Raw genomic sequence first — 26,092 nt, 5'->3', positions numbered from 1 at the left:
AAATCTCCCTTCACTGAAGTAGAGAACCATGAAACTCATAGCCACCATCATTTCCCTAGCAGGGGCAAAGGAGGGGAAACCTCAGCAGACACAACAGTGGGACCCCCACCAACTGGGGCTATCAGAGCCCTGGGAACCATGGAGGTGACAGCTGGATCCTATTTAACTTGGTACATGAGAGGGATGTGGTTGTTAAATCTCTAAGTCATGTCCAACTCTTTGTGACCCCATGGACTGTAGCCCGCCAGGCTCCTCTGTCCCTGGGATTTCCCAGGCAAGAATACTGGAGTGGGTTGCCATTTCCTTCTCCAGGGGATCTTGCCGACCGAGGGATCGAATCTGCATCTCCTGCATTGACAGGTGAGTTCTTTACCACTGAGCCACCTGAGAAGCCTCATGAGAAGAACAGGCAGGAATTAAAGACATATTACAAAGGGAAGTGGGAGCCCTTTTCACTCTTCTTTCTCTTAGTGGCCTGAAATTTCTATAACAAGGCGAATAAACATCTAGGCATAATGGATAAACAACAAAGATGCAGTGAGCACAGGGAAGTATATTCTATATCTGCAGTAATCTATAAAGGAAAATGGGCTTCCTTGGTGGCTCAATCGGTAAAGAGTCTGCCTGCTATGCAGGAGACTGCCTGCAAATGCAGGAGATCTGGGTTTGATCCCTGGGTTGGGAAGATCCCGTGGAGAAGGAACTGGCAATCAACTCCAGTATTTTGGCTGGGAAATCCCAAGGACAGAGGAGCCTGGAGGGTTATAGTCCATGGGGTCACAAGAATTGGACACAACTTAGCAACTAAACCACCGTAATGGCAAAGAATCTGAAAAAAAAAACAGATATTTATGTATAATGGAATCACTCTGCTGAATACTGGAAACACTGTAAATCAACTATACACCAATACATCAATTAAAAATAGAAACCATCCAAGTACAACGCATTGTGTGCCTGGGGTCAGACCCTAATTTGGGCCAAATACCCCAATTACTTCAACACTCTCCTTCCCTTCCCTTTTTCCCTTCCACAGCACCAAGTGGCCTTAAATGAAAAAAAAAAAAAAAACCTGAAACTATTTTAATTTTTTAATCACACACACAAAAATGCTTGCCAGAGTGGCCTTTGTAAAATCTAAACCTGATATCTTTCTCTTGCACAGTGCACATTCGCTCCCTGCCCTCAAATCAAGGCCATGGTCCTTGCAAATTGGATTCTGATGGCCTCCTTGGCTTTGGCCCCACCATGACACACTTATGGCCTCACCATGCTCAATTTCTTTCTGTTCCACAAAGCCTTTGCTTCTCTCTTCTGGGTCTTTGCACAGGCCCCTCGCCGCTGTTAACTTTGGTTATTCTTCCTAACTGTCTGCTTGACCAAGTCCTCCTCCTCCTGGCCTCTGCTTCAGTGCCCTCGAAGTCCCCTGGGCTGCATTAGTTGCTCCTCCCTGGGGTGCCTAACCCCCAACCCATGTGCTACCCTCCTCCTGTAATAGCTGCCCCACCCCCACATCACCCTTGGCTGTAAGCTTCATGCAGACCTGGGCCTCTACCACATTCACCACTTCATCCTCAGGACCTTCTCAAAGGCAGCACCCAGGCAGAGCTCAGGGGGTGCTGCCTGAATGAAAGGGTCCAGTGAGAGGTGGACCCCTCAACCCCTCAGTGCCCACCCTCCCCACCCAGTCACCGAGGCCAGGGCCTGTGTCTCATCCATTTCTGCATGTCCAGGGCCTGCCACAGGGGCTGGCACACAGCAGATGCTCAAGAATGTCTGCTGCACTGAGGGGAGTGGATACGGAGGAGCAAAGAGAAAACTCAGCCTTCTGGATAGATGCTCAGATCTCTTCTGCTGTTGGCCAGCTGTCCACACACCCACATACCTGCACACCACCCTAGTCTCCTCATTGGAGACCCACACATCACGAGTGCCACTGCCTTACAGGCTGGCTGGGAGGTGTCCTGTCCCTTTTAATTAAAAGTCAGACCGGCAGCCTCCTCCCTACTCATTCTTCTCTCTCCAGGTCATTTCTGAAGACTGAGAATCAGCAGGACAACTGAGAAGGAGGTGGGGTGGATGTGGAGAAATTGCTGGGTTTGCATCTCTGCCTTCCAACCCTCCTCCCACATAAAACAACTTTCCTGTGGGTGACCAGGCCCAGAGATGGCAGTGCCAGGGGCCTGGGGGCTGAGGGCCAGGCCAGGGCTGTCCCTTGTTACTCTTTTCATTTCCTCAAGTCTTCTTTCCTTTTCCACTCCTTCCCCCACAGGCCCAGTTTTAGGGGATCCCCTTTCTTCCTGCTCAGGTGGGGAAGGCAAAGTGCCTGGCCTGGGGCCACTACCCACAGTTATAAAGGCAGGAGGGTCTCCGATGGTCCTGGGAGCCACATCAACAGAGAAGCTCCCCGATCTGAGCCCTGGGGTGGGATTGAAGGTAGAAAAGGCTGCTAGCAAAGACTCCTTTCTCCTTTAAGCTGAGCTTCCTCCAAAGAGGAAGCTGGGTGGGGGCTTACTGTGTTAGAGGAGCTTGTCACCTGGCATGAAGCAAAGCTGGTATGTACTTGGCTAAGTCCACTTCTGGGCCCAGCCTCCCGGAGGCACAAACCAAGCACAGTGGCAAAACAGGGCTGGGAGAGAGGCAGACATTCCAGGAAGCCCTCGTGGAGGAGGTGGCATTTGAGTCAGGCCTCCAAGGGGAAATGTAACCTCCACATTTTAGAAAGATTTGCAAAGCAAAGCAAACAGCACTTAAACCACTGGAATTATGTGCGTGTGTGTGTTTTAGATGAAAGGTATTTGTTTGTCAGGGAAGGGAAACCCCTGGCCTGTAATGAGGCTGTAGGATCATGTGTGAGTATATTTTATCCCTGCAGCACTGGGAGGAATTATGGACCACATCACAGGGGGCTGGGCGGCTCCTACAGAGGCTGCTTCCATCACCTCTCCTCAGCCCAGGTCCTTTCTGGAGGGGCCCCTGCCAAGCAGCAGGGACAGCAGCAATCCACACAGAGAGGAGGGAGGGGGACCCTTGAGCCAGTCTCCAAGGATGCAGTTCATTAGGACGCATCCTCTGTTGCCATGGTGATCCCCAGCCCACAGAGCCAAGCTAATAGTTCCTGGATTCACTCAGGCCTTGAGCACAATTAGACAAGATGAATTTTCGAGTTGGAGTATAATGAGACCCGGACGTCCGGAAAGCATATGGCAGCCTCCCAGGGGACAGCGGAGCCCCGGGAGAGCACACTCCTGTCACAAGGTCACCAGGCCATTGCCTCTCTTGGGCAGGAGGTCTGGGAGGCATTGGGGAGCACTTCCCTTCCTTTAGAATTCTTCAAGGACAGCACAGCCTCTGTCTGAGCAGCACTGGGGGATGGGAGAAGGGAAAAATAAGCTTTCCATATCTGTCCCCAGCCCTTCAGGGGACAGGTTTGGGAGGCTTTATTCTGCATCCTCTGATAAATTTGCCAACAAACACATCTCACATGGCTGCAGCTGTGCTGTACGCACAGAATAGACCCTCATATCCATGCAAAAACATAAGATATGTCATTCAAAATTCTCTACTGGAACATACACGGGGCCAGCACGAGAAACACATCATGGGGTTTGGGGCACCACATGCTACTCCTCACTCAGGGCACAGGGCTTACCCTCTGGCAGGGGAGACAGGTGTGTTCAGCCAGAACCATTGCAACACAGCAGTGACATGAGGATGGAGTCTGGAGTGAGGAGAGATCAGAGAAGGCTTCCTGGAGTAGGTGACATTTTGGCTGGGCCTTGAAAGCAGGGATCAAGAGATCTTTTGAGTAGAGACAAAGCAGAAAAGCACAAGTTGAGTTTGGGGCAGCTAGCAGACCAGAGTGGCTGGAGGGCAGGGTCAGGGCAGGGGGAAGCTTGATAGGACCCCACTCCATGCTCCCCTAATCCAGCCCCAGGCCCTCTTTGGGCCTGAACCGAGGACAGGCTCCCAGCGAGGCAGCCCAGGTTTCATCCCTATCAGCTTTCCTCTAGCAGCATCATCACCCTTCCAGGCCATCAGAAGTTCTGGTCAGAATCAAAACTCTTTTCTGACAAGTGTCCTGCACAAACCCCTCAGTGTTCTAAACACAGGCCAGCCCCTTGGTGCCCAGCAGAGAGAAAGGAAGGGAGAGGGGAGAGTTATGGTTTGCTGTAGGATCAGAAGTAGGGAGGAAGGATTTGGGGAGAGAAGACAGCTGCAGAGAGAGGCAACCCGGGTGTGGCAGGCTCCGGGGAGGAATGCTTACCAGGGACTTTCTCTCTAGGGTACCAAGCTCCCCGGGATTCTTAAAGGTTCAGGCTTTTTAGAAGGCAGGGCTACTCTCCTGAGAAAGTAGGAGCTTTCTCTAATACAGCTCTCCTGGATCACCACCTTTGGATCAATATTTTTCCCAGGAGGTTGCTATTAGCAAAAATCACTGACCCTGCATGATAAAGAAGCAGAGATGAAAAAGCTTCCTGTTGGTTCTCTGTCTCTCTCCTCCAACCCCACTTCCAATCTCTCTGGCCAGGAACCCAGCTCAGTTCCCCAATTCTGGCTGGCTGCCACCCCTCTTCTCCCGGGGCTGCCCATAGAGCCCAAAGCACTGAACTTCAGCCTCTGAGAGATCTGATTTTCTAAATCCAAAAATGCTGTCCAAGCCAAGGCTGGAGAACAAGGGAGATGGTCTGGTTGAGGGGGGCTGGACCTGGGACACAGAACTGCTGACCGGAGCGGCCTCCTCCTGGGTTTCTCAGGCACCCCTGCTCCCCTACTGACTTCCACCTCTTAGGAGCCTCCAGGGACTCAACAAGCTCCAAAACCTCACCTCGAGTCCTGTCTCCCCTCCAGCCCTCACTGTTCCACTTGGCCGGCTCAGGCCTCTTGCTTGGACCATCACAACGGCCCCCAAGGGTCTTGGGCCCCCAGGGGAGGAGCAGGGACCGCGTCAGAGCCTGGACGGAATGTTGGCCCGTGCCCCTCTGTCCTAGGTCACTCAGTGACTCTAGAGAGGCCTCTGTGTTCCATAGCAACGAAAGGGCTTTTTGTTTGGTCCTTTTTTTAAATGGGACGGAAACAATTCAGGGAGAAGCTATTGGTAAAATGCAATGCTTCTGAGGGACTAAAGAGCCAGGCAGTTAGAGGCATGGGCTCTGGGCTGCATGAAGGTTGGGACAGAATCTTGGCTCTGTCTCGGTTTACAAGTGTGTGATCTTGGGCATATTACTTAACCCCTCTGGGCTTCAGTATCTTCATCCACAAAATGGACATAACAGTAGCACCTGCCCCCCGCCCCCATCCCTGTGCCTCACAGACGGTTGAGAGGATGACATAATATGCATGTAAAACAGCACAGTCCCTGGATCGTGGTTGGCACTAAGCAAACACCTCTCCTTAGTATTTTGTTACTGGTGAACTCCAGTCCTACAGCATCTCCCTTGCCACTCAAACCTGGGCCAGCCCAGAACAGACATGCCCAGCAGCCAGTAGAGCATCAGTACCACTTTGCTTGGTCGTTCCTCCTTGACCCGGGAAGGCAGGGCCTCTTAACTGCTCTTTGGTTTTACTTAATTTGAAGTGAGCTCTACACCAATTCCCCACAGGAAAAAATAAATATGCTTCTGCTCAAAATACTAATGAGGTTGGAGGCAAGGTGAGGCTGGCAGGGGAGGGTGGCCTCTGAGGACTTCCTCCAAGTCCTGCAGGCCCCTCGGGAGGATGCGGCCCACTTTGGAGCACCCTTGAGAAGTCAGGGGCGATGGGAAGCTCTGGTTTCGCTTCACAAGCCCCAGATCAAGGCTAAGCTAGCTCAGGGACCCAGGGGAGGGGTGTGGGAAGCCCACCACGGTGATGCTCATGGATTTGTGATCCAGCACTTCTCTGGGGGCACTTTAGGAACACCCTGGCTGTCTTCCTCTCCTCATAACCAGCCCCCAAGGCCTGGAGATTCCTCTTCCCGTTCCCACTGTCTCTGCCCCGGTTCAGACCCTCACCATTGCCCAGACTTCAGCCTTTCCCCGTCCTGCCCGTCCTCCCCTGAGTGGTCACGCTCATTTAGTCAGTCAACAAACAGTGAGCAGGAAGCCCGTGCCAGCAGGAGGGAGGCAGGAGGACTCGGGGGGACCCAGGCCCAGCTTCACCCTCCTTTCTGACCTCCCCCGTCACACTTCCCTAGACAAAAGCCTCACAGCTATGCCTTGAGTGGAAGAAGGCAATGGCACCCCACTCCAGTACTCTTGTCTGGAAAATCCCATGGACGGAGGAGCCTGGTAGGCTGCAGTCCATGGGGTCGCTGAGTCAGACACGACTGAGCGACTTCACTTTCACTTTTCACTTTTATGCATTGGAGAAGGAAATGGCAACCCACTCCAGTGTTCTTGCCTGGAGAATCCCAGGGACGGCAGGGCCTGGTGGGCTGCCGTCTATGGGGTCACACAGAGTCGGACACGACTGAAGCGACTTAGCAGCAGCAGCAGCATGCCTTGAGTGGAGGGCAGCCCCTCCTCAGAGCCTGTGCTGTGCTTAGTCGCTCAGGCGTGTCCAACTCTTTGAGACCTCAAGGACTATCGCCTGCCAGGTTTCTCTGTCCAGAGGGATTCTCCAGGCAAGAATACAGGAGTGGGTTGCATGCCCTCCTCCAGGGAATCTTCCCAACCCAAGGATCGAACCCATGTCTCCCGCATTGCAAGTGGATTCTTTACCATCTGAGCCACGAGAGAAGCCCCCTCAGAGCCTAGGAACTTTCTGTTCTCTCAGCCAGAAAGATCTTCCCAGATTCCACGTGGCTCCTCCTCCCCTCCTTCCACCCTGGGCCCTCATGTCCCCTTTGCAGAGCTGCTCTGTCTAAAGCAGTCCCTCCCATCGCTCTGCCCCCTGACCCCACTGCACTTTTCTTCATAGCATTTCCTACCACCTGACACCCTAATATCTGTGTATTTGTGTTCTGTCCTGTGTCCCCGCCCTCCAGGGCCAGTGCCCTGAGGGCAGGGATGTTTTTCAGTTTCGATCACCTATGTGGATGTGTCCCACCATCTAGAACGGTGGCTGGCACAGTACGTGCTTAATGGATGTTTACTGTTGTGGAATCTAAGCACCTGATCACGTCTCTTTCCCATATGCAACTCATGCACAACTCACCATGGCCTCCAGCTTTGCCTCCCCTCCCCACCTTCCCAGCTCCTGACCCTCCATGCTCCAACCTCCCTGGACAACCCGGAAGCTCTCGAACATCTCATCTCAGGAGTGAGCCTGCCTTGTTTGTATTCATGCTGCGCCTCCTCTCCTCCACCCTTTCCCAAATCCTACTCAACCTTCAAAGTCAGACTCACACACCACCTCCCCTCAGAAGCCTTGTTCAGTCTCCCAGGGCTCTGTGGCTTTCAGGACCTGCTTTCAGCACTGCCCCATGCCCTCCTTCAGTGTCTGTGTCTGCCTCCCAGGCAGAAGTCAACTTCCTTAAAGGCTGGGGAGATGGGTCCCTTCTGTGCATCCCCAGCCCACACAGTGCCTGGCATGATCAGGTGCTTAGCGGATGGTCATTTGTATTAAGATTCAGATCGTTCTAATGATAAGAACTGTTATTAACTACTATCTCTTTACAAGGTCCACCATGGGAGACAGAACAACAAGCCAGCCCCAGAGCTGAGAACAGAAGCCCAGCCTCAGGGGCCAAACTGAGGGCAGGGATCCAGGTTCCCTGAGTGTGGACAGCAGATAATCTGAGGCCAGCCACGAGGCTCGGGCATGGAGCCACAGACTTCCACATCTGAAGACAAGGCTGGTCCCACTGTCAGGAGGAATTGCTGCCTGCAACTCCCAGGGGATGTAAACCGGACACCCCCGTCCCTTTCCTGGGAGGAAATCCTGCCAGCATTCTCAGGGACGTGGGACAGCAGGGCTGATCTGAGGAGGAAGGGGAGGGGCCAAGGATGGGCCTGGGTCCTAGAGCCCTCCCGCTAGCCTGACCCCATGGGCCACAGCTGAGGCCACCAACGGCCCTCAGTCCTGCTCCTGGCCAGCTCTCTGGCCTGGAACACTGAATAGCTGGGACTTTTGCACAGCACAATGCTCCCTATACCCCTTTCTACCTCTTCACTGCTTCAGAGCAAGCCCACTCCACAGCTCAGCTGACTCTCCAAACACTGTCAAGGGCCAAATAGGATTGATACCCCCAGAGAGGTTAAGCAACTTGCATAAGGTCACACAGCATGTTGAGGCAAAGCCCAGAATAAAAACTAGGCTGAGATTTCAGCCGTTATTTGGAGTCACCAGGAAAGCAAGTGCTGAAGGGCTTTCTTGGGCTGGAGGCAGGAGGTTGAGAGGGCTGCATCACCTCCAGAAATCCTATCCCACCTTCTTTTGCAAGTACACAGTCTGGCTTCAAACCCCAAGAAATTCCATCTCTGCTCACTGGTTCTCAGACTCGGGATGTGGCCTATTCCCCGTGACTTCTTCCCTGGAGGATGCATTAAACAAACAGAGACCCTTTCTCATTTTTCTCCATAAATATTTCAGGAGACTTAAGAAACAAACAGATCTGTGTTTGATCTCCTGGCTACTCAGAAATTGGGGCTCCTCTATCCCAGGCAGGACCGTCAAACCATCCCCAGGGATTACAGTGTCCACCAGGCCGTGGGGAAGGCAAGATGGTGGGGACAGCCACCTTCCTACAGTCTCCAGGCTCACCTGGGTCAGGGAACCTGATGGGAGCTGGGGCGCAGAGCCCAGTTTTTACCAGAAACGCCCCTCCCCTCGCTGTCTGCCATTCCTAGAAATTCTTCCCCTCGCATTTGCCATTCCTTTGCTCAGAATCTGTTATTTTGGGGGACACTTCAATCACTGCTGCCCAAGACCACACCACAGGGGACATGGGGTTCCACACAGACAGGCACCACCTACGGGGACGGGGACGCAGAGCCTCTCAGAGCAGGTGAACCACAGTCCAGCTGGAGACCGCGGCAGCTTAGCAGGCCAGTTTCCCCTTAAGACTTCCCTAAAGTCCTTTTGTTTATTGATTCAAATGTTCATGGAGGACATTATTCTTGGACCCAGAACATTCAGCGGCTCCCCATTGCTGACAGGACTCTGACTTCTCAGACTGTCATTTCCCGTGCTTCCCAGCCCCCGACCCGAGTCTCTGCACTCCAGTTGAGCTGGCTCCTCCTTTTCCCCCCCGAGTCTTTCCCTCTCCTAAACGCTGTTCTGCCTGTGCCTTTTCTCCCCTCTCGTCCTCTTCTCTCGCCCTTCTCAGGGTGGTGCACGTGCCAACTCCTCCGTGAAGCCCTTCTGGATCATCCCACCGCACAGTGACCCCGCCACTCCCCCGAGCTCCTTCGTGGTTCGCTGCCCACACTGCCTCCCCAGGGACAGCTCCTGTGACACGCTCACGTGTGAGGGCTTATCATTTCAATTCAGTTACAAGTGTCTACAGAGCCAGGCTCTACCTTCTGTTTCCGCCAGGGGTCTGAGGATGAGAGCTGAATCTGGATAGGTCTCCTCCAGCAGGACACACGGCTCTGAAGAAATCTTGATGCCCAGACCCTAACTCCCAGAGAATCCGATTCTGTTGTTCTGGGGGTGGGGGAGTAGGGAGGACCAACTACATAATCTGGTCCTCTTAATTAAAAATTATAATGAATTTCAAGACAGGATCAGCAGAAGATTAAATCGGGCACTGCACAGGTCACACAGCTGTTGATACGGACCCTGAGGAAAAGCATATAAACCTCCCCAGGTGATCTGCAGCCAGCAGGAGAATCACCGCTAATGACAACGAGGAGCCACTGAAGGTTCTGCACCTCTGAGCTCCCAAGACAGTGCATGCATCTGTGTGTCCTTCACCCCTGCGAGCCCGGGCTGCCTGGGGCCCAAGCAAATATTTGTAGAGTGAATGAATATATGAATGGATGGAGAGAGATGGAGCTTGAGCCAGAAAGCTGAGAAAGGATCTTTTTTCCATTAAAAAGTAAATGTATTAAATATTAATGTTTTATTATTAATAAATAGGATATTTTCTATAATAAAACCAAGCATTAATATTTTAACATTCACATATCCAGCATGCCTGTAGTATGAAAATCTGAAGTGTTCAGCTTGAAAATTTTTTACACATTCACCTAACCACCATTTCAGAAGGTTCTCTTGTGCCCTATCCCAGTTAATTCTACTCCTCATCCCCAACCAGCTTAGCACTCAAAACTAGATAGAATTTTCATCAAAGAAGGACTCTCTTGGACTTTCCTGGTGGTACAGTGGCTAAGACTGCGCTTCCAATGCAAGCGGCACAGGTTCAATCCGTGGTCAGGGAACTAAAATCCTATATGCAACGTACTGTGGCCAAAAAAAAAAAAAAAAAAAAGGGCTATCTGGCAGAAGCAGCACCGGGGAGGGTGTATTAAAAAGACAAGGAAGAGGCTGACTCATACAATTCCCTTCATTGTGTGCCGAGGACTGATATTTATACCAAATGGGAGGGGGCAGGTACAAAGGCTCAGATAGGCTGAGCCAGAGGCACAGAGCAAATTGGTGGCAGAGCTGAGATTCCAACTCTGGTCCTCAACCTCTGAATTTCATAAACTTGCCACAACCCTTGGCAGTCTGGAGTGAGGTGTGTGTGCATGTATGTGTGTACTGGAGAACACAGCTTGGGAGGAGACTCTGGCTGCAGGGTCTGGGAAAGCTGGGGGAGGCAGGCTGAGCAGGGCCTAGTTCTGGGCATAAGCACACCTGTAGGCTCACTCTTGCACCTGGACTTGGACTAGGTGACACTCCCCTAAGCTAGTTTGGGAAAACTGAGTCCCAACCAGAGGGGATCGACCCAAGGTCATACACTGTCAGAGCTGGGGCATAATTAAGCAGGGGGCTCCAAAATCGCATTTCAGAGGTCTGTTCACCAGGCCAAATGCACATCTTCCTAGAAAGGCTTTGGGCCCCTCTGCTCCACCACCCCAGAGAAGGCAATGGCACCCCACTCCAGTACTCTTGCCTGGAAAAATCCCATGGATGGAGGAGCCTGGTGGGCTGCAGTCCATGGGGTCGCTAAGAGTCGGACAAGACTCAGGGACTTCGCTTTCACTTTTCCCTTTCATGCATTGGAGAAGGCAATGGCAACCCACTCCAGTGTTCTTGCCTGGAGAATCTCAGGGACGAGGGAGCCTCGGGGCTGCCGTCTATGGGGTCGCACAGAGTCGGACACGACTGAAGCGACTTAGCAGCAGCAGCAGCAGCAGCTCCACCACCCTCATCCCATCTTCTCAAGCTCAGATCCAACCTCCCTGGCAGCCCTAGGCAGATGGGAAAGGCCAGTAACCTACAGTGGTCCTAGCCAGGGGCATCTGCCTGGGGAAGAGAGGGACATGTGTAGTACTCACCCGGGTACAGGGAGATGCCAGTAGGAACTCTGGGCTGGGGGCCTGGAACTTTCACTTCTACCTCATGACACATGAACTTTGTGAATCTCCAATCACTGAAATGCCTCCCGGGCAACATGGGTTGGGCGGGACCATCTAAAGTGCAAGTCGAACCCTGTCACTCCCCTGCTTAAAACCCTCTGGGGGCTCCTAGCACCATCAGGGTGAAGCTCACCCTCCTTGGCCCGGCAGCTCTGCTCCCCCAGCTCCTCCTGTCTCCCAGTCTGTTCATCACTCGCCGTCCTACCCTTTCCCACCCAGCAGCATCCAACTCTCATCTCTCTTGGAATGAGCCAAACCCGCAGCTCTCTCCAAGCCTTTGTTCACATCTGGAATGCCTTCCCCTCCTCTTTACCTGCCTCTGCTTAACTCATCCTTGATGACTGAGACGAGACCTCTTCCTCCAGCAACCTTCCTTGACCCCTGCCCCATCCCCATGGCTTCAGAGGTGTGTGCACACATCTCTGCTCCCCACACACCAGCCTCTTTCCCCTTATCTCTGCAGCCATGTGTCCTTCTGAGCCACCATCTGCCCCATGAGACTGACCTCCCTCAAGGAGGGGCAGCCTGAGTTTATCCCTGCAAGCTCAGTTCCTGGAACTTTGGCCTTGGTACCCAGGTGCTCAGCAAATGTTTTCTGAGTGAATCCAAGGCCTCATTTTACCTGCATTAAGGGTGAGGGGTGGGGATTGTGGTCAGTGGTCAAGGGAGCAGGGAAGCCAGGGTGGAGAGGTGCATAGAATAAGGCTGGTCATCCTGTTCACTCCTGTTCCCTGGGCAAAACTGGTTCGTGGTAATCAGCTCTCCCCGGCCTTGCCTTCCCCCTCAGGAACCACTCCTGAGTCTTTTTTTAAAAATTTATTTGTTTACCTTTGGCCATGCTGGGTCTTTGTTGCTGCACATGGGCTTTCTGTTTTGCAGAGAGTGGGGGCTACTCTTCATTGCAGTGCCTGGGCTTCTCATTGCAGTGGCTTCTCTTGTTGCAGAGCCCGGGCTTTAGAGCACAGGCTCAGTGGCTGTGGCACACAGACTTAGTTTCCCGACGGCATGTGAAATCTTCCCAGACCAGGGATCAAACCCGTGTCTTCTGCATTGGCAGGCGAACTCTTTTAACTACTGGACCACCAGGGAAGTCCTCTCCTGAGCCTTATTACTTAGGGTCTTGCTATCAGCAAGCTAAGGCATTACCCTTCCCAGGGGAAGTTCTATTTTAATAACATCTCAAAGGCCCAGCGGCACTGAGTTCTATAGAGGCTTCTGGGCATGGTGATTGGGAGGGTCTTCTTTAAAAAGCAACCACACAGCACGATCAGTTTCTGTGTATCCACGGGGCTCTGTAATCAGATGTACCAGGTTCAGATCCCAGCTTCCCCGCTGTGTGCACCAGCGTGAGTGCCTCCCTCTCTGGGGCTCAGTTTCCCCTCCTGTAAGGCGGGGATAGGGGGAGAGGGCAGGACCGGAAGGGAACGGATGTGCGCTGGCTGTATGAATGGTGGGCGCAGCAGAGCAGTGCCCCTCCCACTGCTTCTCTACAGCAAAGGCCCACAGAGCTCGCAGCTCCCTCGTTCCCTCGGCCAGCCCCAGCACTCTGGCCCTCTGGGGCCTGCAGAGGGGCGGCTTTGTTTGTGGCTCCTGAGCCCCCCTCTTCTTCCCTCCACCCACTCTCCCTTCTTCCTTCTCTCCCTCCCTCCAAGTGAGAGTTCCAGGGAAAACTTTGTCTGGAGACTTCTCAAGCCAGTGATAAGGTCTAGCCAGAGGAAAGCTCTTAGCAACCCAGACTCCCAACCCAGAGGCCCTTCTAATGGTTTCAGAGAAACAAAGGAGAGAAAGATTGCCTGCAGCCCTGCGTGCCAGGAGGGCCAGCTTCCAGGAGGGAGAGTGGGGTTCTCGCGCCGCTGTGCAGGCAAAGGTGGTGGCCTGGCATGAAGGACACGTGGGCCACCAGATCTGGGTAATTACAGCCCCACAGCCCAGCAGCAAGAGCCTCAGAAGTCGCTCCTTCTGCCACGGCCATGAGTCGGCCCTGGGGCCGGCCATTCCTGGTTGGTTACTTGAGAAGCCAAGCTTTTCCAGTCAGGCGCCCCTTGCCAGCTAGGCTAAGTTCACAAAGTCTCCTTTCTGGAATTTTCCCCCATGCCCACTTTTCAATCAGTCCTTGGCCTGATTTCTAGTAGAAGCCTAGAAAAACCCAGTGTACTGAAGCTCATCCAACCTGAGCCTGCAACTAATTGAAGGGAGCCCTAGATCTGGCTCATGCACTTGTGCCCCTTTGGGTAAACCTTCTGGGGCCTCAATTTTCTCCTCTGTAATGGAGGAGTCCATTACATCTCTTTAGATTTCCTTCTAGCTCTAGCAGTGTGTGGATCTCTAGGAGTAAAGATTTAGTCCAGCAGCAACAACCAGAGAACTGTCTAGGATTGTTTCAAATTCTGCCCAATCTTGTACCTTTACACCGGGTACCCCGAAGTCTATATCACACCTTTTCTAATGTGCATAGACAGCCCTGGGATGAGCACTGTGAAAGGTACTAAAAAGAATCAAGTGTAATCCCTGGTTTCAGCAAGCTCACAATTGAGTCAAGGTTCATCTTCCTAAAACAATCAGCAAACAACATAGCATGTTAAGCTTTTATTTGCATCTCATGCAGCGGAGACTGGGTGCTACAGGAGCTCCTGGGACAGAGAAATGAACGTGGTTTAGACCCTGGAGGCTCAGATGGTAAAGAATCTGCCTGCAATGTAGGAAGCCCGGGTTCGATCCCTGGGCCAGGAAGATCCCCTGGAGAAAGAAATGGCAACCCACTCTAGTATTCTTCCCTGGGAAACTCCATGCACAGACCTGGCAGGCTACATTTCATGGGGTCGCTAAGAGCTGGACACGACTGAGCGACTAACACTTGCACTTGTAGACCCCGAAAAGGCCAGTTTCACAGGACAACTCAGGTCCTGAAAGAGACTCAATGCACAACAATTTTAGTTTGTCCTCTGATATAATAATGACTAAGGCAGGAAGGTAGACCCCTGAGCTTTAGAGGACAGATCTGTGATAATAAAAAGTTATCAGATGGTCCTTCAGATATACAGATATACAGAAATCCCCTTTCCCAGAATTCCAAATTTATCAGAATCCCAAATTTCCCCAAGCATTCCTGTGAACTGATCTTTCACCTGAAAGTCGGCAGGGCAGGCAGCAACAGTATTATCTTCCTTAAGTTAAAGGGAAAAAACCCCAGGAACTAAATCCTTTTGTCCCCACCCACCAACACTTTTGTTTTTAGCTGTTCCATATCTTAGAAACTCTGCCAGATCATAAAGCTGTTAGTTCTGAAATCACACTTAAGGTGCTTAAACTGTCTGGCATAATGCTTCATGCTACTAGAACATACTCCTTTCCTAAACCCAGAAGAAAAGCATCCTGAGCCACAAGGAAATAAGGATGCGCCTAGAGCCAAGGTCAAGGTCACGTGCCACTGGGGATGGGACAGGGTCTCTCTGCCCAGAGACCCATCCTCCCCTGCCTTCCACAGGGAGCTCAGACCTGCAGGGAGCCAGGATGATACAGATCAAGGTACGGATGCTTTATTTGGCTTACTTTTCAAATGAAAGCAGGACACCCAATTTTTACAGCCAGATTATTTGTCCCGAGCATATCAAAACAGCCAAAAAAGACAGAACAGGAAGAGAGAAAAACAACTTTGTATCTGTACCCAACAAGCCTGATGAAGTGAAAACAGAGGCCGTTTGGAAGATATGAACTTGGCTCTTTCACACCAGCAGAGTATGAATCAATTCTTTTAAAACTATATTTATTTTTATTTATTTATTCGGCTGAGCTAGGTCTTAGTTGCGGCATGTGTGATCTTCACTGTGGCATGCGGGACCTCTGGTTGCAGCATGTGGGATCTAGTTTCCTGACCAGGGATTGAACCCAAGCCCCCTGAACTGAGAGCACAGAGTCTTAGCCACTGGACCAGCAGGGAAGTCCTTGAATCAATTCTGAAGCCAGGACAGCAGGGGAGAAGTGGGTTATCTATTGGAAGGAACTGCCAAACTCTGAAGGCCATGAAATGCTGGTAATGCAGGGGATGGGAGAGAGATCGTATCAGACACAAAACAAAAAACCCCATACATGACATCTATGAGAGCCTCACTTACACGTTACAGCATCCTAGTAAGGCTGAGTCCTAATTCCATTTTCAAAGATGAGAAAATAGAGGCTCGGAGATGTTGAGGACTGGTCCAGGGTCACACAGTAAAGAAAGGAGGCAAGAGCAAGCCTGGGTCTTCTGCCTTCAGGCCCCTGCTCTGGCCCCATGTTTTGGGGTCATTCCAGACTGATTGAGGGGCAAAACAGAACCCTAGGAGGCAGGCTCAACCTTTCCCAGCTTTGGGACCCTAGTAAATTACCTCCCTGCCCTCTGCGGGCCTGTTTCTGTTACTATAGAAATGGAAATGATAATAGCACAGAGCTCAGAGATAATCAGGAAGATTAAATGAATAAATACATATGAAACACTTTTTATGTGCCTGGGACATAAACTAAGCACCCTAGAAGGGTTAGCTAATTCTGTTGTTTATTTCACTGTCAGTTCCTTGAAAGCAGGGACTTACCAACTGGTGAAAGGCTAGGAACAGCCTAATAATAAATTCATATTGATTAAGATTAGGAGTCATTCTCATATTTCTAGAAAGTGTGAAGTTCATGGAGGCAGAGGTCTGGACCAGATGACCTCAGATGGCTTGGGAGTTAAACCCTGAGCATGGGGGCTTCTTCCCAGGGTTTAGTGTGAGCACCACCCAGAGGCAGCCTCCCCATATTCCCATCTCTGGGCAGCCAGAGCCTCCCACCTTGTCACCATCTGTCTCACTCGGGGCGAGTTTAAGCCTGTGGCGAATGTCACCTTCTCCGAGCTCGGGCAGGGCAAAAACCAAAATGCACACACTCAATAGACTTTGAACATTAAAAGTTCTGGATCAGTCCCTACAGATTTACTTTAAAGACCAATGCCCAACAAATGATTAGAAAGATTTAAAGAACAAAAGTGCTCATGATCAGGCCCAGTAAAAATGTAAGGTGGAAATTTTTCTGCCAGAGCAAAGTTTCCTTTTGAAAAAATAAATGACCCCTCCCCAGAGCTGCCTGCTAGCCAGGAGGGGCATTGCCCTCCCTTAGGGGGCCTGGGGAGGCCTGGGAGGGCAGCAGAGGGCTGGGCAATTGCACTTGGCACTTCCACACCCCTCAGGTCAGTTTAAGAAGTTGCCCAGGGAGGGACTTCCCTAGCAGTCCACTGACTAGGGCTCTGTGCTTCCCATGCAAGCCCTGGTGCCCTGCAAGCCATGTGGTGCAGGAAAAATAGAAAAACGAAGTGGGATAAAGCATCTTCAAGCCGCAGGGAGGAAGAAGGAGAGGACCGAGGTCAGGAACCCCGAGTCTCCATTCCGCCCAATGGGTGACCTTTTGCAGCGTATTTAGCCTCTCTGTGCCTGTTTCCTCATCTGTAAAGTGGAAATAATGACAGTGATCTAGACCATGAAGTCTCTCTGATGGTTAAATGAGCTGGGCTGAGCCCTCACCCATGCCTGGCATGCAGGAAGCGACCCTGAAGAGCTGTTTTTGACTCCAGGCATCTGCCGGTTATCTCTCCCCCGCTCCCCATGTATGTCACCTGCTACCTCCTACTCAGCCTACATGATTCAGCTAACAGCCCCTCCTGAGCCCCCTGACTAGGCAGGCCCACTGTTACTATTCCCAGAGTTCCCTGCTCATTTCATAACACTCCAGGACACTCATTGTCAGCATTTGTTTAATCTTCTGTCTGCCTGACGTTAATAGCTGACAACAACTGCCAGGCATGTGGTAAATGCTTCACACAGATCAGCTCTTTTAATCTTTATAATAATCCTTTTAAGTACTACTATTATCAATCCCAATTAATGGATGGGGAAGCAGATGTTCAGAGAGGTTAGGCAACTTGCCCAAGAACACACAGCAAGTAAATAAAACAGTGCCATCTGTCTGACTCTAAAGCTGGCACTCGTAGGCACCCTCTGGGCATCAAAAGCCATCTCAAGAGAAGGCTGCTTCTGGTAAGGGCTGCAGGCCTGAATCACAGACCTGTGTTCCCTATGCAAAGCTGCTGCTGCTACTAAGTCATTTCAGTCATGTCTGACTCTGTGCGACCCCATAGACGGCAGCCCACCAGGCTCCCCCGTCCCTGGGATTCTCCAAGCAAGAACACTGGAGTGGGTTGCCATTTCCTTCTCCAGTGAATGAAAGTGAAAAGTGAAAGTGAAGTCACTCAGTCGTGTCCTCATTTCAGTCATGTCTGACTCTGTGCGACCCCATAGACGGCAGCCCACCAGGCTCCCCCGTCCCTGGGATTCTCCAAGCAAGAACACTGGAGTGGGTTGCCATTTCCTTCTCCAGTGAATGAAAGTGAAAAGTGAAAGTGAAGTCACTCAGTCGTGTCCAACTCCTAGCGACCCCATGGACTGCAGCCCACCAGGCTCCTCCGCCCATGGGATTTTCCAGGCAAGAGTACTGGAGTGGGGTGCCATCGCTTTCTCCGCTACGCAAAGCTAGCTTCACAGAAATGGAGAACGCTCTGCCTCCATTTTGCCACTGGGCTGGCTGCCCTACCAATAAGCAGCCCTATCCAATGCCAGCCACCACGTCCAGATGTCCTTCTTACCCAGCAGCCTTCCCCCAGTCAAGCGCATGGTTACCAGCTCCCGCAAAGGCCACAGGGAAATTTAAGCATGACACACCCACGAGTGACACGCTCAAGGCGAGCACACCTCCATGGCGGGGCCACAGACACACAGACAGGAGCCCTATGCTTTGGGGGTAGAAGGTGCAGAACATGATGGAGCCCCAGCAGGAGAGGCCTAGAAGTTACAGGAATGTGTGCTCTGGAGCAAGACAGCCCAGGTGCAGATCCCTGCTCCCCTACCCACTAAACCTGCAATCTTGAACAATTCAATTATTCTCAATGAACCTCAATTTCCTCATCTGAAAAATGGGATCATCCAATAATAGACTGAATCTCATGGGGCACAGAGTACATGCAATCATGCTGCCCAAAGCCTGCTTAATAACTTATTCTTGTCATGATGGTCATTGGGTCTTCACATGTCATGGACCATTATGTGACTGGATCGAGCAGGTTCTAGCTTAAAGTCAGAAGATCCGGGTGTGCATCCCGGCTCTGACCCACATAAGCTCTGTGACTTAGGGTGTGGTCTCTTTTCTCATAGACTCTGTTTATTCATCTGTAAATAGGGAGAAGCCTCCCACCATGGGACGGGCAAAGCAATGCACAGAAGTAACCCATGCTTGTACTCTGTAAACAGGATAGCTCTGAGGAAACCTGGGCACCTCCCATCACTGTGTTAATTAATTGGAAGGAGGGTGCCAGCCAGAAACCAATTACCAAGTCCCTCCAGGGGCCTCTGCAGGGGGCAGGGAGGAAGGAGAAGGGAAGAGTGGTGACAGCTCCTCCCCATGCCCCCCCACCCGCCACCCTGCTTGTGTCTCCTCCGCAGCTGGTCCCACACTCCAGGCCCACAAAGGAGAGGCTCATTCTAAACAGCGTCTTTTCATGTGGAAACCACCGGATTTGCATCTGTCCTTCCCTGGCCAGGCCTGCCCCGTGCCAGCTGCTCTGAGCTTCCCAGGCTGCAGGCAGCTCGGGCTGGGGACTGTGGGGTCCACAGGCAGGGAAAGGAAGTGAACGGAATGAGCTGAGCAGGAGGAGAGGGAAGGAGAGGGGGTTGGGCACAGAGGGAATTTGCACATTCCCTCATCTCCTGGACACCAGACAAATTCTGTGGCCGGCACATCCAAATCAGAATCTGGGCCGCCCCGGTGCCAGGAGCCAGCGGCGGCTGAGGCCATGTCTGCTCCAGGCTGGCCAACCTGGGAGAGAAGTGGAAAAACTCACTCCATGGCTGGGCTGCCAGGGCCTGACGCTGCCAGGCCGCTGGTCCGGCCAGCGTCCACACACGCAAACCAACCGAGCCCATGTTGGTGCTGACTCCACAGCCTTGGCCGGCTGTGGGGTGATTCTGGGGGCCCTGGGGAGCCTCACACCCTGCCCTGATGCCTCTGGGTGCTGCCATGGGTGCCAAGGCGGCAACACCCTGAGCCATGAGAAAACAGGGCCTCTGGGCACACTCAGGAAGAGAGTAACTCAGCAGAGCTTTTCAGGAGAGAGAGGGAGAGATGGCAAGGAAGGGAAGAGCCTGCATTTACTATGCAAGCACTAAGGGCAGGCAGTCAAGACCCAGCTTGTGTCCATCAGACCTTGATGCTCCTAACCCCGGTCTCTATGATACCTCCTTACACACCCATCTCTTCAAAGGTCCTGGACAGCAGGGGCTGCAGCTATATATTCTCTGAGCCCAGTGCCTAACAGGGCTTGGCCCAGAGCAGGAGCTCAGAGGGCTGGACGAATGAGTAAATGTTACCTAGACTCCTTCTGCGTGAGGATGCCAGTGATCTGCAAAAAGAATTGCAAGGAAGGAGGCAGTAGAGTGAGAGTGTGAGGCGTACAGAAGGCAGAATCCCTGCCCCATCCCGCCCCAAGAGTCTGGGAGCTGCGTCATACTGGTGAAATGGGGCAGGACCCTATGGTCTTTGCCCCTCATGTCCTCGGCCTGCCTTTTGTCTGTGGAAAAACGTCAAAGAATAAGTCTAACCAGAGAAGTGAGAATATGCAGAAACAAAGGAAAACAGCCAAAGGAAACCAAATAATAATAGTTTTGATATTAAGCACAGCCAAGGACCTGTAGTTCCTTCTCAGGAGCTATCGATAATAATCTGAGCCACAGCCTGTGAATCGTCTTATGGATACTGGAACTCCCACCAGGTGGAGAAGTTAACAGCGTGATGACCACCCTGCAGCCAGGGCATAAGCTGCCACAATTTCAAAACCAGCCTCAAGGAAATGGGAACAAACTGACCCTGGAACTGAAGACTACCTGTACTTAAAACAATCAAGATGACGCTGGTCAGACCACCAATGGCTAATTTCAAGATGACTATCAGAGCTGACTGTGCTGTTTCTATAAGCAGCCCCCTCCTTCGGCCTATAAAAGCTCTACCCCACTGGGTGCTGGGGATGGGGGAAGTCGGCCTTTGGACAGGCATTCACCCTATCCACCCACCCCCACCCCACCCAGTTGCCAGCATCCAAAATAAAGCAAACTTTCCTTTCCACCAACCTGGCCTCTTTAATGGCTGTTGAGCAGTGAGCAGCCGGATCCCACTTTCAGTTACACCGGTACCTCTCAGCCTTTTAACTGAGGTTCTCTCATCTCTTCTTGCAGTAAGAGTCAGACAGGGAAAAGGTGCTGGGAAGTGGGACACTGGGGCTTCAGCATCCTACATGGACTGGATGTGGGTCAGTGAGTTGAAGCAGAAGGGCTTGTAATCCCCTCTCCCCCATCCTGACCCTGGGCTCCCTTCACCTGGACCCAAAAAAGGGAGAGGCTGTCCAGCAGAAGCGGGCAGTGCAGTGGGGGAAAAACACCCACCCCGACTAGGGCGGCCTGAAGTCCCCCTCACTGGGCAGCTGGGCAGAAAGAGCACTGACCAGGAGTCAGAAGAACCCAAGTTTCAGCTCTCTAATGTCATACTTGCTGAGTGACTTTAAGGAAATCACGGTTCTGCTCCGTGGGCCTAGGATCCTTCATTTGTCAAGGGAGAGAACGCGATGATTTAACTGCTCGTATATTCTGTTCTCCTATAAGGCTCTCTACAGGGGCCTAGAGACATGTTGGTGCTGTTCAGTTGCTAAGTCGTTTCTGACTCTTTGCGACCCCGTGGACTGCAGAGCACCAGGCTTCCCTGTCCTTCACTATCTCCTGGAGTTTGCTCACTCATTTCCACTGAGTTGGTGATGCCATCCAACCACCTCATCCTCTGTCACCCCTTTCTCCTTCGGCCTTCAATCTTTCCCAGCAGAAGCCAGGGACTCCAACCAGTGAGCTGAGCTCTGTGAGGGTGGGACAGGAGAGGGAAGGCAAAGCTGCAGGCCTGGGGGCCAGGGTGCAGCTGACAATCCTGCTCGTGGACTTGGAATCTGCCGCTCAGCACTGGCATCCAGGGTCCTCTCTTTGCCCGCATTCCTTCTCCTAAGTCGTTCTGAGGGACGGTAGGCATTCCTGCCGCTCAGGGCACTTTGTTCTTGGGCCACTGGGTCCCTGAGCCAGCCTAGGGAACTTGGAAAGCACTAAGCTCAGTGGCACCGAACTTAACAAGGCACCTGGGAACAAGGCCGCCTAGCCACTGGAAGCCACCACCTTCCTTACCCAGAGCCCCAACTCTGGTCACATCACAGATGAACCCCGGGAAAGCACGCCAAAGGACCTCTGAGCAATGAGAAGGCGGTTGTAGAGGCCAACATAGAGCTCAAAGACTTTTCTTATAGCCCATTGACTCAAACTCTACACACAATTCTAACATATTTTGTTCTGTTTTTCCAGCCAAGGGCAGTCTAGAAACAGATATTTAGAAGCAGAGAAGGACTGCTATATGCTAAGTCAGGTATATGACTGAAATGAAACAGGGACAGAAAAATGCTAAAAATCAGGCACAAGGACTCAAAGAATAAAATCATCTGGAATGAAACTGTCTTGTTCCTAGGAGGGCAGCCTTCACTGTCACCCCTGACCTGCCCTATGGAAGGATACTTGACCACAACCAGGAGGGGCTGGGCCTTGACCTCCTGTGGACATCTGCAGCCGGGGAAACTGCATCTGGTCCTTCCCTCTGCTTTCTCTTCTTTTTTTCTTCCTTTCTTCTCCTTAGTACATAAAGAAACTAAGACAGCTTACTAAAATACACACCATAAAATATAGTTTAAAACATCATACCCAGGAAAAAAATGTCATCTGGCTAGACGGTCACAATCCAAAATCTGCAGGGCTCTGTGTGTCTAGTGTGTTAGAGCAGGAGCCCGTCCAGAAAACCCTCAGGCTTTATATGCAACCTCACCTGCTGTGTCCCACAAAGAAAGGGGAATGGGGTAAGTATCAGAAGGCGAGTGGCAAATGGAAAACAGAGGCCCCTTCCCCTAAGGAAGTGCTACTGAAGATCTGGCAACAGGCCATCATGTTTCCTTGTCTCTACTTTCCTATCATCTCCTACAGTCCACACCAAACCCCGGCCTTGAGGATCTGCCCTCCAGGGATCTGACATAAGAGCTCCAAGCAAGGGTCCTGGAAGCTGGACTTACCCAAAGTGGTGATTCTTCTCATAAAGGCAGCAGGAGCTGGGGTCTCACCCTCTAATCCATTCCCTCCTCTGCCTACCACCCCCAGCTTGTAAGTGCGATCCCACCTCCCAGACTCCCTTTAGGGTTCTTGGCATCTGTCTTGTAACCAGACCAACTTCAGAGAACAAAGAGCCTCCTGGTCTCCATCAGAGCTGACTTCTTGCCAGAGCTGAAGTTGTCCCAAATCCCCGCAGAAGGTGGAACCAATTCTGCATTTCACAGATGAGAAAACAGAGGCCTAGAGATGGAAGTGACTGGTCCAAGTCACCCAGCCTGTTAGTGACTTATTTAGGAGCAGAGGCCAGGCCTTCAGACTCCCAGAACACTCTGGTTCCTTCCCAAACTCAGAGAGGAGCCTTTACCAACAGGCTTTAGGGCATGCCCCCCACCCCCGCCCCCTGCCCCCCACCCCCCAGACCCTTCCCCTGCAGGCCTCTTGCTCCTCCCTACTGGAAAACCAGCAGTCTATGAAGGGCTAGCAAGGAAAGAGCAGATAGGGTTAAGGTGGGGATTTTATTTAATCCTCTGAGCCAGCTTAAACTGATGCCACATTTGTTAGAAGAGCCAGACACAGAGGGATTTGATGGGGGATGGTGGGGGAAGGGGGCACATTAGTGAATAATCACTAGATACCAAGAGGCCAGGGCTGCCAATGAGTTGAAAAGACAGGTACTCACCTTCGTGGACTCCCCACCCCAGGGCCCTGGTCTCCAAGTAGTGGCCCTCTACCATGGGAATCATCCAGTCTCCAAGGTGCAGGGTAATGGAAAGATCACAGGCTAGAGACTGAAACAGGCCTGAGGGCAAATCCCAGCTCAGCTACTTACTCACTGTGTGACCTCAGGCAAGTTACTCTACCTCTCTGAGCCTCAGTTTCTTCTTCCATTAAAGGGGGCCTGAACACACCTTCCTTGCAGGTCTCCTGGGAGGGCTGCCTGAGCTCACATACATAAAGAGACACAGGGGAGACACTGAATCAAATCTCAGGGCTATTATTACAAATCTCTCTCTCATCCTTTCTCTCTCATCCAGGCCCATCCATTACTCTTTTACTCTAACCTGCTTACCTCCTTGACATTAACACTGTTAATGACAGTAATCCTTCCCAGCTAAATAGCATTTGTATCATTTCAAAACACTAAGCGTCCTGCCCTCTGTGGGTCGCAGCAGCCCTGCCAGCCGCAGCCAGAGCTAAGGTACCCCCTCAGCCCCCAAGTTCATCTTCCCACAATGTTTCCAAGTTCCAATTCTGGAATTGAGCCCAAAGACCCTGATTGAACATGCTGTCTTATAGCAGCAGATCTTGGGGGGCATCAGATGGAGCTAGAACCACTTCTCCCATTGCTTCCAGGCTGACCCACCATCTGGTCTGCTGCTCTGACCACAAACAAGCTGCCCTTCCCACTTTGACCTCCAACTCTCTAATTATGAGAGCCAGGTGGGCAGCTGGTAGAGTCTGGCCTTGGGTACATGGCTCACCAAACCCAAGAGCAAGACCAGGCTGTGATCTCCTTACCCTGACTGAGCTCTCTGAAAAGTGTGGGTTCACACCCTTGATCTTACTGGTTCTTAATTGCTGGTCACCAACCCCAGCGTTCATATTATCTTTCCTATGCTCACACTCCAGGAGGAAACTGAGGGCAAAGCAGGAGGGCCCAGCCAAGGTCACTCAGGGGGTCGGGACAGAGCTGGGGAGTGAATGGCAGGTCTCCTAAACCCTGGGCACTTTCCACTATCCAGATCTGCTTTCCACTTAACTCTTTCTTTCCCACAGCAAGGAAGCTCCCAAAATGTCTCCTCGGCCCCTAAGATGAGGTCCAAGAACTCTCCCCCAACATGGGAGCTGCCAGAATGAGAGCCGCCACTCCTTACCCCGCCACAGCTCTTTCCATATCTTCAAGTTGGCCACTCCAGAATCTTTCCCATCCCTGGTAGCAACTCCCGGGATTGGGGAGCGCCCACAGACTGCTTTTGGAGTCAGGCCCGAGTTCCTGGGATGGGCAGCAGAGGCCGGCAGGTGGGGTGGGCTTTCACCTCTGCGGGCCTCCTCAGAGCGGCAAGTCCATTCCCACACCCACTGCCCAGCGTCGGTCCGTGCAGCGACACTCCCCGCGGTGCGCTCCAACGGGGAGGAGGGGGGACACCACTGAGCTGCCCTACACTGTTCTCCTGGGGTTAAAAATGCAGCATCCTAAACAAGGGTTAAAAATGCAGTCCTGGAGTTGAGCCGGCGAGAGGGATCCTGCCCAAACGACAGTTCCTGCCAAAGCGGCATCCTCCCACTTCCCTCCGCAGTCCTGGGGGCCGAGGGGCTCGAGCGACTGCGGGAGCAAGAGAGACACACCTTCCGGACCCAGCGCCCCCCGCCCCTCGCACGCCCACATCCCCGCGCCCCCCGCAGCCCAGGCCGGGGGCTTCCAGCGCCAGCGGGTCCCGGGCGCGGCGGGCCAGGGGCGCCTACCTTTGTGACAGTCATGCAGAAACTCCGGGGCGGTACGGGGCCGCGGGCGCGGCGTGCGGGGGCGACGGCCGGGGTCCGCCCGGGGGCTCCCGGCGGCGTCAGGAAGGGGGTCCGGAGCGGCTCCGCGCGCTCCCCGCGCCCCGCGGGAGGCTCAGCCGAGCCTGGGGGCCGCGCTCCGGGCGGGCAGCGCGCAGGGACCGCTCGTCAGCGCTCGCCCGCCGCTCGTCGCTGATGTCAGCCCCGAATGTGCATTTATAATAGATGAGCCTCCTTCGCCGCAGGAAGGCGAGGCAGGAAGAAAGGGAGCGAGGGAGAGGGCCCGGGCTGGGGGGCGGGGGGAGGAAGAGGGGCCGGGAACTCTCTACAAAGGAGGAGGCGGAAGGAGGAGGAAACGCACACCCGCCCGCCAGCCGCCGTGCCCCGCGCCTCCGGGATCGGTTGCGGCCGCCGGGCACAGCGGCTCGCCAAGCCCGGGGCCGGCACACAGGCCCCGCGGCCTTAACCCCTTCAGGCCCGCGGCCGCCTGGCGGCCGGGCGAGCTGGGTCCTGGCACCTGCCAGCTAGGGCGGGGGATGGGCGGCGACCCGGGCTCTGCGTGCCCGGTTGGCCCCGGGCCGCTGGCAAAGTCACACGCTAGATGGCCGAGGCGCCGCGCGGGCCGAAACGACCGCCAGGCTCGCCCCCTGGAGGTTCGCGGAGTCGGCCGGCGGGCGGGGAGGGCCGAGCGGCGGGCCGAGAGGGGCGTGGCAGCCGGCCGTCGGGACTCAGCCTGAACCCCCTGCGTCTTGCAGACCCCTGCACCGAGGGGCGCAGCACCCGTTTCAGTCTCGTTCCCGCAGCGAGAAGGTGGCCCAGGGGGGCTCGTAGCCAATTTTACAGAGGAGGAAACTGAGGGTCAGGATCGGAAGTGACTGAGACAACTGGCGTGCAGCCGGGCTGGCATTT

At 53.1% G+C, this 26,092-nt stretch overlaps 1 protein-coding gene across 1 annotated transcript in view; it reads right to left on the bottom strand.

Moving 5' to 3' along the window:
* CORO2B (coronin 2B) overlaps positions 1-25,384 on the bottom strand; it is a 148,783-nt gene extending 123,399 nt beyond the window's left edge. The window contains exon 1 of the mRNA XM_070377344.1: positions 25,148-25,384. Within this exon, the coding sequence (XP_070233445.1) occupies positions 25,148-25,162 (15 nt within the window). The 5' untranslated portion in view covers positions 25,163-25,384. The remainder of the gene's footprint in view (positions 1-25,147) is intronic.
* Positions 25,385-26,092: the final 708 nt, after the last annotated feature.

This window comes from Bos mutus, chromosome 10 (assembly GCF_027580195.1).
Source record: "Bos mutus isolate GX-2022 chromosome 10, NWIPB_WYAK_1.1, whole genome shotgun sequence".
In the NCBI taxonomy this organism is placed as follows: Eukaryota; Metazoa; Chordata; class Mammalia; order Artiodactyla; family Bovidae; genus Bos; species Bos mutus.
The sequence above is the reverse complement of the archived record's forward strand: the minus strand, read 5'-3'. Positions and strand labels throughout refer to the sequence as shown.